The sequence below is a fragment of the Carettochelys insculpta genome, chromosome 1 (genome assembly GCF_033958435.1).
Source record: "Carettochelys insculpta isolate YL-2023 chromosome 1, ASM3395843v1, whole genome shotgun sequence".
Lineage (NCBI taxonomy): Eukaryota > Metazoa > Chordata > Testudines > Carettochelyidae > Carettochelys > Carettochelys insculpta.
The window spans coordinates 293,165,342-293,182,339 of record NC_134137.1 but is presented as its reverse complement, the minus strand read 5'-3'; the positions used below and the strand labels follow the sequence as shown (position 1 = coordinate 293,182,339).

At 40.3% G+C, this 16,998-nt stretch overlaps 1 protein-coding gene across 2 annotated transcripts in view; it reads right to left on the bottom strand.

Annotated features, from left to right (window-relative positions):
* CEP83 (centrosomal protein 83) overlaps window positions 1-16,998 on the bottom strand; it is a 43,475-nt gene that overhangs the window by 2,059 nt on the left and 24,418 nt on the right. For both annotated transcript variants that reach the window (XM_074983987.1, XM_074983988.1), the window contains 8 exons: window positions 13,022-13,136; window positions 10,720-10,864; window positions 10,429-10,578; window positions 9,397-9,472; window positions 7,656-7,813; window positions 4,738-4,867; window positions 2,709-2,812; window positions 258-435 (listed from right to left, as the gene is read on the bottom strand). In XM_074983987.1, the coding sequence (XP_074840088.1) occupies window positions 258-435; window positions 2,709-2,812; window positions 4,738-4,867; window positions 7,656-7,813; window positions 9,397-9,472; window positions 10,429-10,578; window positions 10,720-10,864; window positions 13,022-13,136 (1,056 nt within the window). The remainder of the gene's footprint in view (window positions 1-257; window positions 436-2,708; window positions 2,813-4,737; window positions 4,868-7,655; window positions 7,814-9,396; window positions 9,473-10,428; window positions 10,579-10,719; window positions 10,865-13,021; window positions 13,137-16,998) is intronic.

The following is a 16,998-nucleotide window of genomic DNA, read 5'->3' as shown; positions in this document are numbered from 1 at the left end:
AAGTAGGTCTAATGAGGTATACCTTGTATTCTCAGTTCTATACACATGGTGCATTATTAGTCCACAATATGGGAGTATTAGTTACTCCTACCTTTATGTTTATAATCAGGATGTCTGATGACTATCTTAAATGGCCTTAACTATTAATGAAGAAACTTTACTTTTGTAACTACTATTTATGCCCCAGCTTAGCAATTAACTCCATCCTTTGCTACTGTATATGAAATAATACATTTGAATGAGTAATACATCACCACCTGCAGAGGGGGAAAAGATATTTCAGGACCAGGAACTAAGGTAGACGATAGCCCATTGATTGGCTTGAGCGATGGTATGTTAGTAACCAGAATTAAACTCCGGAATTCATTGTGTCTGCGCTGTAAGTCCTTTAGTCTTTTCTGAAGGCGAGTGTGTTCTTCATAGGGAACATTCTGTCTGTGGAATAAGAGGGGATTTTTTTTTCTCAAAATGCTTGGAGTACCATATCACAGAAACATGTCTCTCTCTAACACACTGCTGGACATATTCCCAATAAATACCCATATAGAACAAAGGAGAACCACTCTGAATTTAAATGTTTAAGAAGTCCCTTTGACACCTCAAATGATATAAACTACAGTCATATACACTAGAATTTACCCAGCAGCAGGGAAATAAATGCAAATTTTAATGTCATGTTCACAGTAGTGAGCAGTGCTGGGGGTAAGACTGCTTTTTAAAATATTTAAAATCAAAGGAGTCAGACCCTCCATGTGCTCTAAAGGCAATGGAAGAACCAGGTATTTTGCCAAGCAGATGGTAGTCCGATTCTCTTACATGCTTCTGGCTTATTTTCCACTTGCTCCCACCTACCTGCACACCTGTGATACTGCTTGTTTCACAGACTTCTCCCTGCTATTTATTTTAACAATTCGTTACACTGTTATTCCAAGTCTAAGAACCCTCCTCCTCCAGAGACTCCTGGTGCAGTCACACTCTCTTTCTGGCCTCTTTCCCCAAGTGTCCAAAACATGACTGCAGTGGAACCTTTTGATGCAAGCCTCCTGCTGCAGGATAACTAATGTCAGAAAAATGAATCTCATTGGCCGTGTCTACACTAGCCCAAAACTTCGAAATGGCCATGTAAATGGCCATTTCAAAGTTTACTAATGAAGCACCGAAATACATATTCAGCGCCTCATTAGAATGCCTAATGCTGGCAACCACGGCACTTCGAAATTGATGCGACTCGTCCAGACAGGGCTCCTTTTCGAAAGGACCCCGGCAACTTCAAAATCCCCTTATTTCCATCTGCTGTTAGGAATAAGGGGATTTTGAAGTTGCTGGGGTCCTTTCGAAAAGGAGCCCCATCTGGACAAGCCGCATCAATTTCGAAGTGCCGCAGCTGCCGGCATTCTAATGAGGCGCTGAATATGTATTTGCATGGCCATTTTGAAGTTTTGGGCTAGTGTAGACGTAGCCATCGTGTGTACAGACTATAATCTGTTAACTGACCAGCAAATTCAATCACAGGATGGAAGTCAACCTCTCCCAGCAGCTTGTCTGGCACTGAGCAGGAAAAAAAGGAGACAACTTGCCTTCTCAGCCCAACAGTGTGATATAGCATGTTTTGCTCAGGCAGTTGGTCCTTATTCTACGCGTTTTTAAGAAGTGCATAGCAAATGCTGTACCTGCTGTCTGTGAAGTGTAAAACAGAGGGACAACTGCCACTCAGTGAAATTGACAAGGAGAGGAGCTTAATTTGTACTGGAGCTCAAACTCAGTGCCTCTTTTCATGCTGAGGTGCAGTCCTGGAATCTCTTCTGTCAGTGATGCATGAGAACATGCTGGGTAGGTGACATCATCACTATTGCCTGAGCCCTGGCACCTCTCTTTACAAATTCAGCACTGAAGAGCAGTGAGGATGGAGCTCTGCATTTCATTTCCAACACTGGTTTGCTGGACATGTCAGGCACTAGGATTGGTTGAAATGAAAGCCAAATCAACTGTTTGTCATTTTGGAAGAGATTGACACTAAACCTTGGTATAATGATTGTACTTTTAAAAATACAGCATGGCTGTCTGCAAACCAAATTAAGGCCACCATATCACCAATTGCAATTTAGTTTGTCCTTAAAGTCACCTTAGAAAACTTATTTCTAGCCTACTGCACAATGTGCCTGCTGGTTTAGGCTGAGCTTAAGCTTCTTCACTTCCCTGTGCAGTAAATCCGTTCAAGAGGAACATATATCACATTTAAACCATGCTATTTTAAACATATTTGGAATACTGGAAAATGTAATTGTCTTGAAGTATTAATTCAACTTTTCACCAACACCGTAACAATCTATTACAAACAAGCTTTAAATTGCAAGGGCCACAACAAGGAACTACCTTATTTGAATTGGGGGTGCTAACAAGACAATTTTGTGCATTTATTCTGAAGACTCTGAGGGCCTCCTCGAGCTTTTTGTGTACCATGAGTCCTGATCCTGCAACAGCACACTGACTTCAAGGGTCTCCACGTAGGAGCAGAGGTCTTCGCACAAGGATGATGTTGGATTGGGCCCCAATGACACACATTTCCAATATTTTGTAATGGGAAATTAATTTATTTAGGAGATAGCCTATTTATTAAAAGAATTATTAGAATAACCAATTTAAAAACAACATTCTTCAAAACAACGGTCTTATATTTCTAAGGACCAATTCAAACAAAATCTAATTACCTATTTAACACTTCATTTTCTGTTTCTAGTTCTTCTTTCTTTGCTTCCAAGATTTCTATTTGCTCTTGCAGCCTCTTTTGTTTATTGTCAGCGAGAGCCTTTCTCTGTCAAACACACATTTTGAACACTTAGAAGTTGTGTCAACCATTATGAACGCTTTGATCAAGTTACTATTACATTACACTTGCATTTCAGTTACCAGATTCCACAGTTTCTACCATTTCCTTATGAGGATGTGTAATTGTTGAAAATGGCAGAAAGAAAACAAACATACATTTGCTTTTCATCCTCGCTTTGATTTAGATAAGCAATGTACCAAACAGAGGCTTGGTTCCCCAAATGCCCAGTGATGAAGGGAACATGCTATAAGAAAGATAAAGCAGCAACACACAAAGGCTGTATCCAAACTACCCCCACCTTTCGGAGGACCATGGTAATGAGGGGTTTCGGCAGATGCTAATGAGGCACTGCTATGACTATGCAGAGCCTCATTAGCATAAGGGTGACCACACATGCTTGGAAAGTGCCAGTTTTGAAACACCCCACCCCCGATTTCAAAAGCCCCTTCTTCCAAAAACCAAATGGGAAGAAGGGGCATTCAAAATCAAGTGGTCCATTTGAAAGGCCCCTGGCTACATGGGCAGCAAACGTTTCAAAACCAGCATTTTAAAGCACGCATGGCTGCCATTATGTTAATGAGCTGCTGCGTATTCATAGCAGTGCCTCATTAGCATCTGCTGAAGTGGCTCATTACCATGTCCCCTCTGAAAGGAGGGGGTAGTGGGGCACAGCCGAAGTACAGCAGGGTCTCAACATACACGAGCCGAAGGCTTGTGTACTCAAGTATTTGCAAGCAGCTGTGAGCGGCCACTTCCTCCGGGCTCTGGGACGTGAAGCACTGGCAGCCGCCGCTTCTCGGTGCTCCAGGGCGCAGAGTGCCAGCAACTGCCACTTCCCTGGGGCTCCAGGCAGGAAGCGCCGGCAGCCACAGTTTTCCCAGGTCTCCGAGCCCTGCCTATTGGCGAATTCAACTTCTCAACATGGAACCCTCCTGGATGTTGAAACCCTACTGTATCAATTTGAGTAAGTTCTCAACCTGTTCATCATTATGCAGCTCACAATGTGTTATATGGGCTGGATGTTGAGAACCACAGCGCCCCATTTGCCAAACTGCCCCCAGTTGCCTATGCCCAGCGCCCTCCCACTGCCAAACTGCTCACAGTCCCCTATGCCCAGTGTCTTCCCCCTACTAAACCTCAACTGTGTGCTAATGGGGCTATGGGTAGAGAAACCGCTCTTAGAGACAATTCTAAATCACCTGTTGGGAAATTGAAATGGCTCCTAACTCTTGTATAACTAATGGATAGACATATTAGATAAGCTGATCATTTACTGAGTGTTTAGAAACATAAGCAGTACACTAGAAAGTGTAGCTTTTATTTCCTCTCTGACATCACCTGCTTATGGACATCAGTGTTATTGTTTAACATCAACTTTACATTGTACACACTAGTCATGGGCATCGTGCATGTGTCTTTATGATGCACAAAAATTATTAACTAATCCTGAGCTTTATTAAAAGTGAAAACGTGAAATTGGAATAATCAGTTTCTCCTTTTGTGTTAAGTGTTCCGTAATGTGCAATTTTAGGGGAAACAAAAATATATAATTCAACATTTCCATCAACAGCATTACCCACACAGATTGGTGCTTGGGTATGAACAATGTACCATACAGACAGTACTAAAAAGGGAAACATCATCCTACTTGTTAATTCTTGGTCCATCTCCAGGCTGACCAAATAAGTATTTAATTGAAGAACATGACTGGCTCCTATATAGGATATTACAACCACTGTAACCTCCAATGTACAAATGTCTGCTTATATTGACTCACCTGATATATTATCAATGGGACTACATAGATGCTGCAAAGAAAATGTCAGTATAAAAATAATTCTGCATGCCTAAACAGAAAGCTGAGCTTCATCCCTCTTCATAAGTACAGAGGTAAGTAAGAGTCAACATGCCTTTTTTTGAGCAACAGCAGCCCGGTGTAGTTTCTCTTTAGCCTGGTCATACTTCTCTTCTCGTTCTGTGAGGCGCTGAATAAGTTTATGCTTTTCTTCCAACCACTCGACACGTCTGTCTTCGAGCATCCTAGGAGAAGAACATAAAAGGTTTGCGTGTAAACAAAACACTGCATTCGTTCTTTTTTAATCAGTGTCAGCACTGAGAATCCCTGACATGTACACTTTGTTCACTCACTCTGTTCCTTCATGAACTATACATTTGAAACAGCTAACTTAATTCTGAATTGTGCTTAAAGTTCAGCAAATTTGAATTAACAACAATAACTGGCTTAATTCAAATAAAGTGGCTAAATCTGTAAACTGATCCCAACAGCAGAAGTGGCTGTACAGGCTTCTCCTTTGGATTAGCCTTTTGATAATCCATAAACTATGTGTACAGAACAAATTTCTGCCTTTACCTGTGGGAGCCACATGAGACTGTAGGAGAGTGTGACCAGAGCAGTGCCAAACAGTGGTCAGGAGAGCTGAGGATGGGCTGCTGCAACACAGCATACTGCTCCTCTGAACAAAAATAGAACACACCAGACTACCCAAGGGTATCTAGTGCAGCCTGTGTACAAGGTGCCCCCGTAGGCTATGTCATACACTGACCAACATGTTAGCTTGGCAAACCTCACTCAAATACTGTCACTAAGCATTGTATAGGACTTGGGATGACCTAAGCAACATAAGGCTGTAAGAATTTACTCCACATCATCCAACCCAACCCCACGCTGGAGCCCATAATCCAGGTAGCAGACACAGGGGAATAAGAGATTGCTTTATGCCTCCTTAGTCCCATGTGTGGGCACCTTGAGCAAGTCACAGTGTTGGCCCTACTGATCCATCTGCTGCTTCACTGAGAAAAGTTGGTATTAGTAGCTCAATGTTACAGAAACAGAGAAAGGTGAAATATGACCCAAGACCACAGAAGTAAGTCACTAAAAGGACCAGAGTTAGATATCAACATCTCCCAGGGAGTATTTTCTTAAGGACTTGCTCTGTCCTGCTGCAAGCATAGCAGTTGAGGGGACAGCTGAGGGCTGACTAGCTGAGAGGCTAAGGAGCATGTTGCCTATGTGTACCAGCTAACAAACTGGAAACATAAGCAAGAACTTAAGATATTGCAAAATGTGTAGTATTACTTTCCAGAGTCAGACAGGGGGCTGCCTTCTCTCTCTCTCTCTCTCTGGCATAGGGAACAAGAATGATAAGAGGTGAGAACTGTGAGTACATAAAGATTATGAAATCAAAGGGTGGAGCTTTCCACCTTAATTAGCAGCTTGAGTCAAACACCACAATAAGATACAAAAAAGGATGCCGATTTCATGAAATGGGATTATATTTCCAGGTACATTACAGCTATTAAAATGTATGGATTATATGTTGCTTTTCTACACCTCTTACTACAGCAGCAGATTTCATTTGGTTATATGGGAGAGAGGTGCTAATGCAGCATTTAAACCACTTCTATTCCTCTCAGTCTTGGGCTACTCCAGGGGCTGGCACAAACCCGGAGATAATTTAGGCAGCTTTGTAAGTTTGTGTAAATTATAGCAGTATTTCCAGCCTGTCCTATGGGCTGCAATGCTTCCAGGAATCTCCACAGCACTTCATGCTGCACCCACCCTTTCTGTCCTAGCACGCTCCCTATGCCAGGCTTGTAAGGCAGCCTTACTGCTATCTTCTACAACATCTTCCATCAGGGAATCCTCCCTCTGGCTGGAGACAAAGCTTTTATGGCCCTTTTGTACTTCTCCAGCCCTTTTACACAACAGAGAATCCTGATAGAGAATCTCACACAAAGTATCTGTTGAAATTCTCCTTCCCATCTCACACACATCTGAGGAATTGAAATAATATTTACACTGCTGCTGACAAACACGCTTAACTCTGAGACCCTGTTACTGATGATACCCCTCAGTTCTGGTGAAGCTGAAGTGCAGAACCTGATATAATTATGTCAATATATCCAACATAAGAGTTCTTGGTCAAGCAAAGCAAACATAAGGTCAAATATATATCACACCTGCAGGTGGTTTTTGCTTTGGAAAATGCACTTTGTTTTTTTTTTAAATGAACAAAACTACAAATGAAAAATAACTAACATGTTTATAATAATTTGTTATTTTATTGCAAAGACTTTCCCAATGTTTTGCTAAGTAACAGGGGTCAACTGTTTGTTAGTTTCAAGTTCCAAGAGAGGTCTGTCAGCAAGTTTGCCCTGGAAAACACACTCTGTTGCCTTCAGTGTTTATTGCCAAGTATTGCACATACCCATGCCCCCAGTAAGTACAAGAAAGAATAGAAGAAGAGTTCAGTTTTGACTTTTGTTGACTAGATTTTCAATTCACAGAGAATCTGACAGGAGTTTACCTAAAATAAATGCATTTACCACAGGTAAAGCAGAACACTCTTAAGAAAAGGCTAGCATGGTTCTTGAAACCCTTTTCAAATTTAGAAACAAGCGGATTTTGCTTTTATCCACCACATGCACTGCTATAAACAGAAGCAACAGGGGAAATCCTGGCCCTACCTAAGTCAGTAGGAATCATCCCATTGATTTCAGAGAGACCAGAATTTCATCCCATACATATAAATTATTTCCATGAGGGTCAATTGTAACCGATAAGTGAAAAGAAAATAGATGCATATGCATACTGTTAAAGTTATTTGCAAGACAAAAATCTATTTTTACACCAGGAAACCGAAATTAAAAGCACCCTCTAAGAATTCTCACTTATTCTCATGATATGGTCAAGAAGATCTGGACAGAAAGGAGTTTCATTATACTGTAAGTCATGGCAGTGGTGAGAAATACTATTAGAGAATTACATGCAAGTGAAGAGGAAATGAATTAAATAGAACTATCATACTTCTCTGCTTCTTGCTGAGCTTTTTCTGCTTGACTTCTTGCATTGCGACATTCTTGTTTTAATGTCTCCACCATGTCCTTCAGCTTTTGATTAGAACTGAGCATGTCGCTTTCAGACTGAGACAGTGAGGCCATTTGGAGTTGCAAATCATGAATTTGCTATGAAAGAAATATGTAAGGTTTTATTTGAAACTACACATCCCCATGCTGAGACACTGACACTCAAATTACTGAAACATCACAGAATCAGTCAGTCAATTATCCAAACCACAAAGGGCCAGGACTGTGGCCACCCTGCATCTCAGCTGCAAGTGCAAAAGGACACATGAACAATTTAATGTGACCAAATTTTGCCACTCTCTCTCTAAAATCACTAAACGGATTTTCCTTAAAACTCTAAAAAAAAAAAAACCAACCAAAAGCAAATTCATCTCCTGACAGTAAACAAGTATAAAAAAATTCTGTTCAAAGGGATTTTTTTTTTTTGAGGGAAGTTACAAGTGCCTGAAGACAAGGGCATGTAACAGGAGCAACTTTTCGCCTCTAACATACCTGTTATGCAATTTTAGATGAGCAGGGTAAGTTGCAGGAGTATGGGAGTATTAGACAACCCTTAAATCTGGTAACTAATTGGATCTCAGATAAGTGACTGAATTCTAGACTTAAATCTGTTTCACACCATCAGTGAAAAAGATTTATGTATTTTCTTTTGTGTTAGAAGATCCCTGGGTAACCAAGCTTGAGCTTTATCTCCCCTCCTTGCTTATCTGGAAGACCATTTGCCAACATGGCACAGCACTCACCCATGAAGTTAATATGTGGGATTTTCAGGAGCACTAATCATTGGTTTTACTCTGCTCCCATTGAAGTAATAAAGAATTTTACTAGACTTCACCAGAGTTTGGACAACATTTGAACATTTTTGATAATTTTACCCAAACTGTCTTTGTTGTGAGAAGTGGGCTTTAAGACACGTACTAAAGTCTTCACTCTTAACTGATCTTTTTCACTATAGATTACTACTGCTACTACTTAAGCCTTGTAGTCCACTTGGAGCATAGTTCATCTACAAGTCTCCTCCACTTCACTCTGTCTTGGGACACTGTAGACATCTACCTACTTTGCAGCTGAAACTGTGATTGGTCAATTCACTCTGGCTAAAAAAATAGCCAACATTCTCAAAGATACAGCCCCATAACTGGAATTTAGGGAAGCACGGAATATATACTTTCTTTAAGGATCTGCTAGGTTCATTAATTACACTGGAGACAACATGGCCTATCAGGAGTTAGGTGAGTTAAGATGGTCTTTTCATACCAACTTTCAACTGTTACCAATTCATGATGCAATTTTGGCAAGCCACTTCACCTCACTATTTTTTTTTTTTAAATCTAGAAAATGTTTGTAAAACACTTGAAGACCCTTGAGTGAAAAGTGCAATGTAAATACAAAGAGTTACCCAGAAACAGTTTATAAGCATATAGAACTTGGTCTTCAGTTAACCGTATTTATTAGGCCAAAGGACCAGAAATATTCCTAGTATTCTAAGGATTTCAGAACTCAGATAAATAAATAGCTGAAGCAAAAAAACAGTTTGTATGCATTCAGAAGATACCTATCCTCAATGCATTTTTGCAGCTTTATAAGCATTGACAAAAATAAGTTTCACTACAACTATAAAAAGATCTTTGATTTAAACAAGAAATGAAGACCATTCACTATGAAATATCACAGTACAATACCTGTTTAAGATCAGCATTTTCACTTTTTTCTTTTTCTAATTCCTCAGACTGAATAGTTTGCTGTTGAAGTTTTAACCTAAAATTAAATACCAGTATCATTATTTTTGTCTAATTAAAATTTAACTCTTCTAGAATGTAACTATTCAGATTATTCGTAGTTAAACATGTCGGCCAGTTTAACCTTTTGAAAGGCTGATGATTCTGAACAATATACTCTAGCATTAATTATAAATAAGCAGTCATGCTTCTACTGTATGATTAGGACTGCACTAACATCATGGATTCCAATGCTTTGCCTGATTTTATATATCCTTGACTTAACATAGGGGTTTATGCATGTAGGTACTTGGAAGTGATACAGTTGTAGAACTTCACTGAGAACTTTGACAACAGGGAGCTTGTAGAGGCGAAGCATCAAACAAGGCCTCTTGATTTGTCACAATACACAAGCTAAATTCTGGGGAAAGAAGCTAGTTTCAGCTGCTGTGGGCCTGAACCAGTGGCCACCAAGAGATCAATTTTAACGTTTAACTAATTAAAAATATGACAAAGAGCATTTATTGAAGGGGAAAAAAGATAGTCTCCTTAAAATTCTGTAACCTTCTTGGGGCTTGTTTTTTAAATTATAATTTTTTTTATCGGAGGGGTAGCCATGTTAGTCTGTATCCTCAAAAACAAGAAGTTCTGTGGCACCTTATAAACTAAGATTTTTGGAGCATAAGGTTTTGTGGGCAAAGACCTGCTTCGTCAGATGCATGTGGAGATTCCACTACTTGCATCTGACGAAGCGGGTCTTTGCCCATGAAAGTTTATGCTCCAAAAATCTGTTAGTCTGTATGGTGCCACAGGACTTCTTGTAAATTTTTTGTGATTGCCTTTTTTTTTGCCAGAGTGGACACACTGATTGTTGGTATGATTTACCACTGCAAGTATCCTACACTTAGGTTTAATCATTTTTACAGAACGATATAAATATAATTTTAGAACACATTTATATTTTAAGCAATGTTTTTAAAAGCTCACACACATTACCTAACATTCTGAAGCTCCCTTCTGCTAGACTCTTCTGCCAGCTGCACAACACGCACTTTCTCTTCATACTCATCCTTTTCAGACTGCCTCCGAGCATCCTGTTCCACTTTCATTTTCTCTAAATCAGCTAATCGGTTCTCAAGTTCTAACCTGAAACAATGTTGAATATTTACACAAAAACTATTACAAGGACAAAGTGCCAGTAAAAATGTTCAGTTAATGTAACAAGTTGCTTAAATCATGCATCACCCTATCCTTTTTAAAAAAGGAGCAGTAAAGAAGTGAACATACTTTTCTTCCTGTAATGCTGCAAGTTTTTGAAAGCCTTCTTCTCTAGCAGCTTGTACTTTACGAATTAGCTCACGATCCTTTTCTACTAAGAGCACTTTGTGGCGCTCAACTGCTGCCTTGAGAATTTCATTGTCTGAATGCAATCCTGTTTTATACAATACATAAATCAGCATGATGAAATATGTAATGTATTAAAATCATTTTACAAACACTGATAAAATGGAATTCTGAATCCACTGTTGATTCACACATCACGTTCAAGCATTTTAAAGAGAGAAAAATGTGCAAGACTTTTACTACTGTTAAATAGCAATACTTTAAAATAGAGAACACATTTAGAGACCAATGCTTTTGTAATCATAACTACACATTTTTCTAAATACACTAATTTAAGCGGCAGACTGGTTAAGAACCAACTCTCCACTTTAGATTTAAACAGACATATTAAGTAAACAAATGCTCTTCAATAAAACATTCCATTGTGGATATGGAAGTGTTAAAGGAACAAATGCATTGAACTTATAGAGTATAAGCTGAAGTTTATGGGAAACTAAAGTTGCATTAGTGATTTATTATTAATAATTTAGTTAGTAAATTGAAACGGGATATGCTCTGAAACAAGATGGAATGGAAATGGGAATATGGACTATATTGAAAACCTCAAGCTCTAATGCACCAGATACCAATAAAATTGGAAAACAGACTCGTGGAAATACCAACAGTAGTAGAAAAGTCACTGACTCATGTGACTTTGAATGATTAAATACTATGGTTGTAGGAAGAAGAGTGAAATGAGAAAACTAATGTGATATTCAGAGCCTACGTACTCAATGGAAAGGAGGACCTGACCCTTGATTTACTAGACAATCTCATAAGAGATTGAAAATGCTGCAACAGCTTCAGATAAATTTAAAAGTTTGGGTTTGTGGAATGAAACATCAAAATAAATAATGAAATATGTACATTATTTATTTTAAAAAGTAATTTTTTTTGCTTTGTTCAGACATTTTCAGTTTTCAATATACCACACTTTGTATTCATAGCAAATAACTATTTTTCTAGACGAAGGGGGCAAGGAGGAAGTACTTAAGAGTTTTTCACAGCTGATTTTTTCATCCAGGAAAATGAGAGAGATATTTTGGGATTACGGGATAAAATGAAGTTATGCTAAAATGTTCAGCTGTGAAACAGTTAACTGTGTTGATATTTAAATGCCCCCAGAAAGTTCTGGCATTTACACCCCAATAAATTATTACTTCAGCGTAATTATTCAGGAGGACAATAAATTCACTGATTACATTTCAACCATTGTTGGAAGATTTTCTTCAAAACCATAAAGACTGGAAACAATCATTTTTCTTCAAATAAAAGCTTCAATCCTTGAGTCTAACCCTGTGGCAAATTCCATAGCTGTAGAATCATGGAATATAAGAGGTCCTAATGGCAGTCTTCTGTAGGAATTAAAACCTAAGCTCCAACAGGGCTGACAGCCACTGTGCAGGCCTGGGGGCCAGGTGGGAAGAAGTCTAGGCTCCCCACCACAAAAGGAGTGGGACGACGGGCAGAAAAGGTGGGGGTTAGGGAAGTCAGTTCTGCCCCACCTCATGCTCCCTCCAAACTGCATGTGGAGAGGTGGCACGGTACTACTGTGGCATTTCACAGGCAGCTAGAACTCTGGGCCTCTTTGACATGCTGGGCCCCCAGGGCAACTGCCCCCCCCCCACCCCCCATCCACTCCCCACTGCTGTCAGCAGGCCTGCTTAGCTCAAAGCACTATGAGATAGAAGAAGACACTGACCCTACAAGTTATGTAAATATACAAATTGACACAGATTATGCTAAAATGTCTCCCAGATTCATTAATTTACATGAACTGGGAATCATTCATAACAGCCTCTGCACCTGATGGATTAGCGGATACAGCAATACATTTAGGCTATGGTTACACTAGCAAGTTTTGTTCACAAAAAAGCTCAGAGAGCATCTACGCATAAAATGCGTTTTGTTGACAGAAACTGACAAAAGCTGTGTAGATGCTTTGGGGCAACCCATTGTTGACAGAGCAGATCAAAAGATTAATCAGTATTTGTGTGTGGCTGCACTCTGTCAGAAATTTTGTTGGGAAATCTCTTCCGACAGTGACGTCTATTGACGGAACGCTGTAGTGTAACCATGGCCTTAGACAGCAAATTCTTAAGAAAGAATGTCTGCGCTAGACTAGAAAATCTGTTTCTTCTTAAGTTAATTTTTATTGTAGTTTGGTACAAGCTGCAGGTTTATACAGAAACTAATTGAACATTACCATCCTTTTCACTTTGAATCTTGTTCCTCTCTCTTTCTACCTCACTCTTGGTTCTTGCTGCCTCCAGTCTGACATTCGTTACTTCTAATTTGTGTGAATGCTTAAGTTCATCTACCTGTTAATTAGAAAATAAAACCAAATCACTGATATGATATCCTAGCAATTATTTTAATCCACGCTTTTCATGTAGTATCGTTTTTTAAAAAAAAAATAAAAAAAGTAAAACTTTACACAATGGCAACCCATGCTCATTTTTAAAGATATACAACAGGTTGAACCTGCTTGGACAAGCATCCTCAGGACCTGACCAGTCCCAAACCAGGGAAATTACCAGACCAGCATGGTCAGTGTGGATAAGAACTCCCCTTTCCTCCAGCTGGCTCAGGCTCCACTGCTGCTGGGGCCTCCCCACTCCCCAGGCAGTCCGGCTTTCTGCTGGCAGCCACTGATGACTCTCTTTTCTCCAGGCTGTTTCCTGGCTGCTGGAGAAGCCACTGCTCGCTGAGGACACCACTGCTCCCCAGCTGCCTACTCTGGCAATGCTCCTGGCTCCAGTCCACCAGGTTCATCCCAATGAGTGCTCCCACAGGTCACTGACCATGCCAGACCAGAGAAGTCCAGATTAGAGAGAATCATCTTGTACTTTGTTAAATACATTTATTTCATATACTGTTATTCACACAGCCACCTAAGAGCAACCGAGCAGTCAAGTTAAATCCCATATCCCCGCAGCAATAAGGCTATTAATATACAGGCACTCCCTGAGTTACAAACATCCAACTTTTGAACAGCTGCACATATAAACAAAAGCTTATCCACTGCTTGAGCTGGGAGATTCCTTAGGATTCAGTGGGCCCTACTCAGAAGCATTAAACGAGTGCCCATATGCCCAACAACTGCCAAGGAGGGAGTGGGGGAAATGACATTTTAAAGAAGTGATTTTATAATCTTCAGCGATGCCCCAGTGAAATATTTTTAAAGCAAATTTTAAACACAGCTCCTGCAGACTAACACAGTAAATTCAGAAACTGACCGTACATACCTGGGTTTGGCAAATGCCAGTTAAATGGCTTCATTACCACCTGAATGGCTCTTTCACAAAGTTCTGCTAATAGGTCTGGCCCGCCTTTTCACTATATAGTCAATTAGATCCTCTCTGGAGGAAGCAGAGCCACAGAACAGGGATAGGAAGAGGAAGGTGGACATTAAGATGGCCTATGAAGCTGCATATTCTGTGTTTGAGTAAGGATAGCCCTGGGCTCAGGGAGCAGGCAAGAGGCACAGTGGTGGTGAGCAGCACAAGGGCTTGCTGGAGGACTCTGGTGGGACGGGTGGTTGCACAGCAAACAGCTAGAGCGAAACAGCCCTTTAAAAAGGAAATCGCTACTTCACTCCAGCTGCACAGCTGCCCATTGCTGCTCTAGAGTCCTCTGGCCTGAACTCACACCACTCACCATTTCCTCGTGTGCAAGGGCTGGGGGCAGCATACAGGATGAAGGAGGAGCAGCTGGAGGATAAGGCTGGTTGCAGGAGCTGGTGCAGAACCCACAGAGTGGGGTGGGCAGGGGATACTCACAAGTCTCCTTCAGAATCTCCACCTGCACCTCAACAAAGGGTCCTGTGGCACCTTATAGACTAACAGAAAAGTTTTGAGCATGAGCTTTCGTGAGCACAGACTCACTTCATCAGATGCTGGTCTTGGAAATCTGCAGGGCCAGGTATAAATAAGCCAGAGCAAGGGTGGAGATAACAAGGTTAGCTCAGTCAGCAAGGGTGAGGCTTACTACCAGCAGTTGATCTGGAGGTGTGAACACCAAGGGAGGTGAAGCTGTGACTGCCTGTACTGTAATTCCCCAAATTACACACCATTCCTACTTTCTTTCCATAAAACCTTCAAAAAGATGACACTAGAATTCTTGGATAAATTACAAGTCACTATTAATGAGTTACTGTACATGTTTAATTCTGCACTATATGTCTCCATGGGAAAGATGTACACAAACACTCAGCAACTTAATCAGGGTTTCATGCTGACAGAGTTCTAGTACATCATGTTGAAGCAGCCAGCCTGCTAACTATAAGCACCAAACTGGAAAGTTTGCTTTTTCTAGAAAAAGCACGTGTTTTTTTGTTTGTTTTTTTTTTTTACAGTGCTTTTGCACAGCCAATGAGACAGATCAAATATCTAAACAAAATGTGGTATCTTGATATTTTCAAGGGTTTGCCTCCTACAAGCAGATATCCAAAAGTTGTGCATCTTGTGCTTAGAAAGGTGGTCACTTAAAGAACCTCATTAAGACACTCGTCCAGTATTATGGACCTTGATGCCTCCTTCATTTTACATCAATCTGCCGTCACTCTAGCTTTCAAATTTCTCCCTCTTGGCTTAAACCTCAGCTCTAGCCAAAATGAAGCTACAAAGATTCTAACACTATGAAGTGATAAAAAAGGCAGGAAAAATAAATAATGCCACTGCATTCCCTATCCGATTCAGTCTGACAGCTACTTACAACATCTAGAAATAAGATTACAGCATAATTTTCTTAAAACCCATTGTTCATCATTTTAAAATAATTTGAAAGCAGATGCATCTTTTCTGAAACTGTAATGAACAAAAGCCTCAAAAACACTAATTTTAAACTGGACATCAAATCACTACAGGCAATTGCTGCCTACATGAAACTTTCTACAGCTTAGGATCTTACTGCACAATAATTACATGGTCAATGAGAATAGAATATCTAGAGAAAAGCACTTATAATGAAAATCCATTTGCAGCGACAAAATGTAATTACAACCTGCTAGCGCTTAAAAATTATAAAAGGCTAGGATAGCTTATTAAGTAACTACACTGTGAGTTTGGATGCTTAAATATGAACTTGAAAATATCTTAGAACATTAAATTCAGCAAATACTTGAGAAGCTTTCTGAGGCACAAACCCTAGGAGAACACATAAATCACTTGTGCTATCAAATGCACACATTTTTGGAGCAGACATGCTTAGGTGGAAGTTTCTAACTTCCAGTAACACTACTACCTAGTCAAGCTCCTCAGCACCTGTGAGGTCTTGGAGAGAACAACAATTAACACAAACCTCAACACCCCATGCCCTTTGTATAGTTTCTGATGGGGAGCAAACAAGACACAGCAGGGATGGAAGGGCCAGGCTGATGTTTAACATTTTTTCTTCTTTAAAAAGAAAAAAAAAATCTAGTGCTCACTTTCTAGTAGTGGATTTCTTCTTGTTTGTTCATAAAATGACTAGCATGATGGATCCCTGATCCCCACATGCTACTGTAATATAAACAGACAGATCAACTAATTAGATAAACAAGAACTAGGTGTGGCATGTTACAGGTAGGCATGTGGGTTGTTTGATGCAACTTCTTACTCCTCCTGCAGTAGGTTAGAACCTTTCTGCATGGGGAAATGTACTTCAGGGTTGAGGTTGTCTGGTTGGTTGATTCGTATTGCAAGTGCTGCATGTACTTATGTTCATCTTGAACCAGTCATGGTACTGTTAAATTTGGACTCTGCCTTTCACATTTCTTGTATTAGGGATCTTTTTAAGCCATATTATGGTGATAACAGCTGCTAAATCTATCCATCTATTAGAGTGTGTCTGTCTGTGCTATGTTTAAGAACTCCTCTTAAACTGCGAGAGCTACAGCCATGAAATTTGGTATGAAGCTTCCTTTTATCCTAATTTAAACTGAGATCAGGATTTGGTTGTGCCTGGAATGTGCGAAATGCCTGAAATGCCAGGATTTCTCAGACTATGAAAGAGGAGGTAGGAGGAGGGGGGGAGGCAATAGGGAGGGGCACAGACAGGAGGGAAGCGATACTGAGAGTGGCCACCGGCAGTAGCTGCAGCACCAAGAGAGGCCAACTGGGCTGGGGCTCTGCCATCATGCCTGCCACAGAGACTGTGTAAATAAATCCTCTGCCCCAAACCCAGAGCCTACCCTCCCTTGGA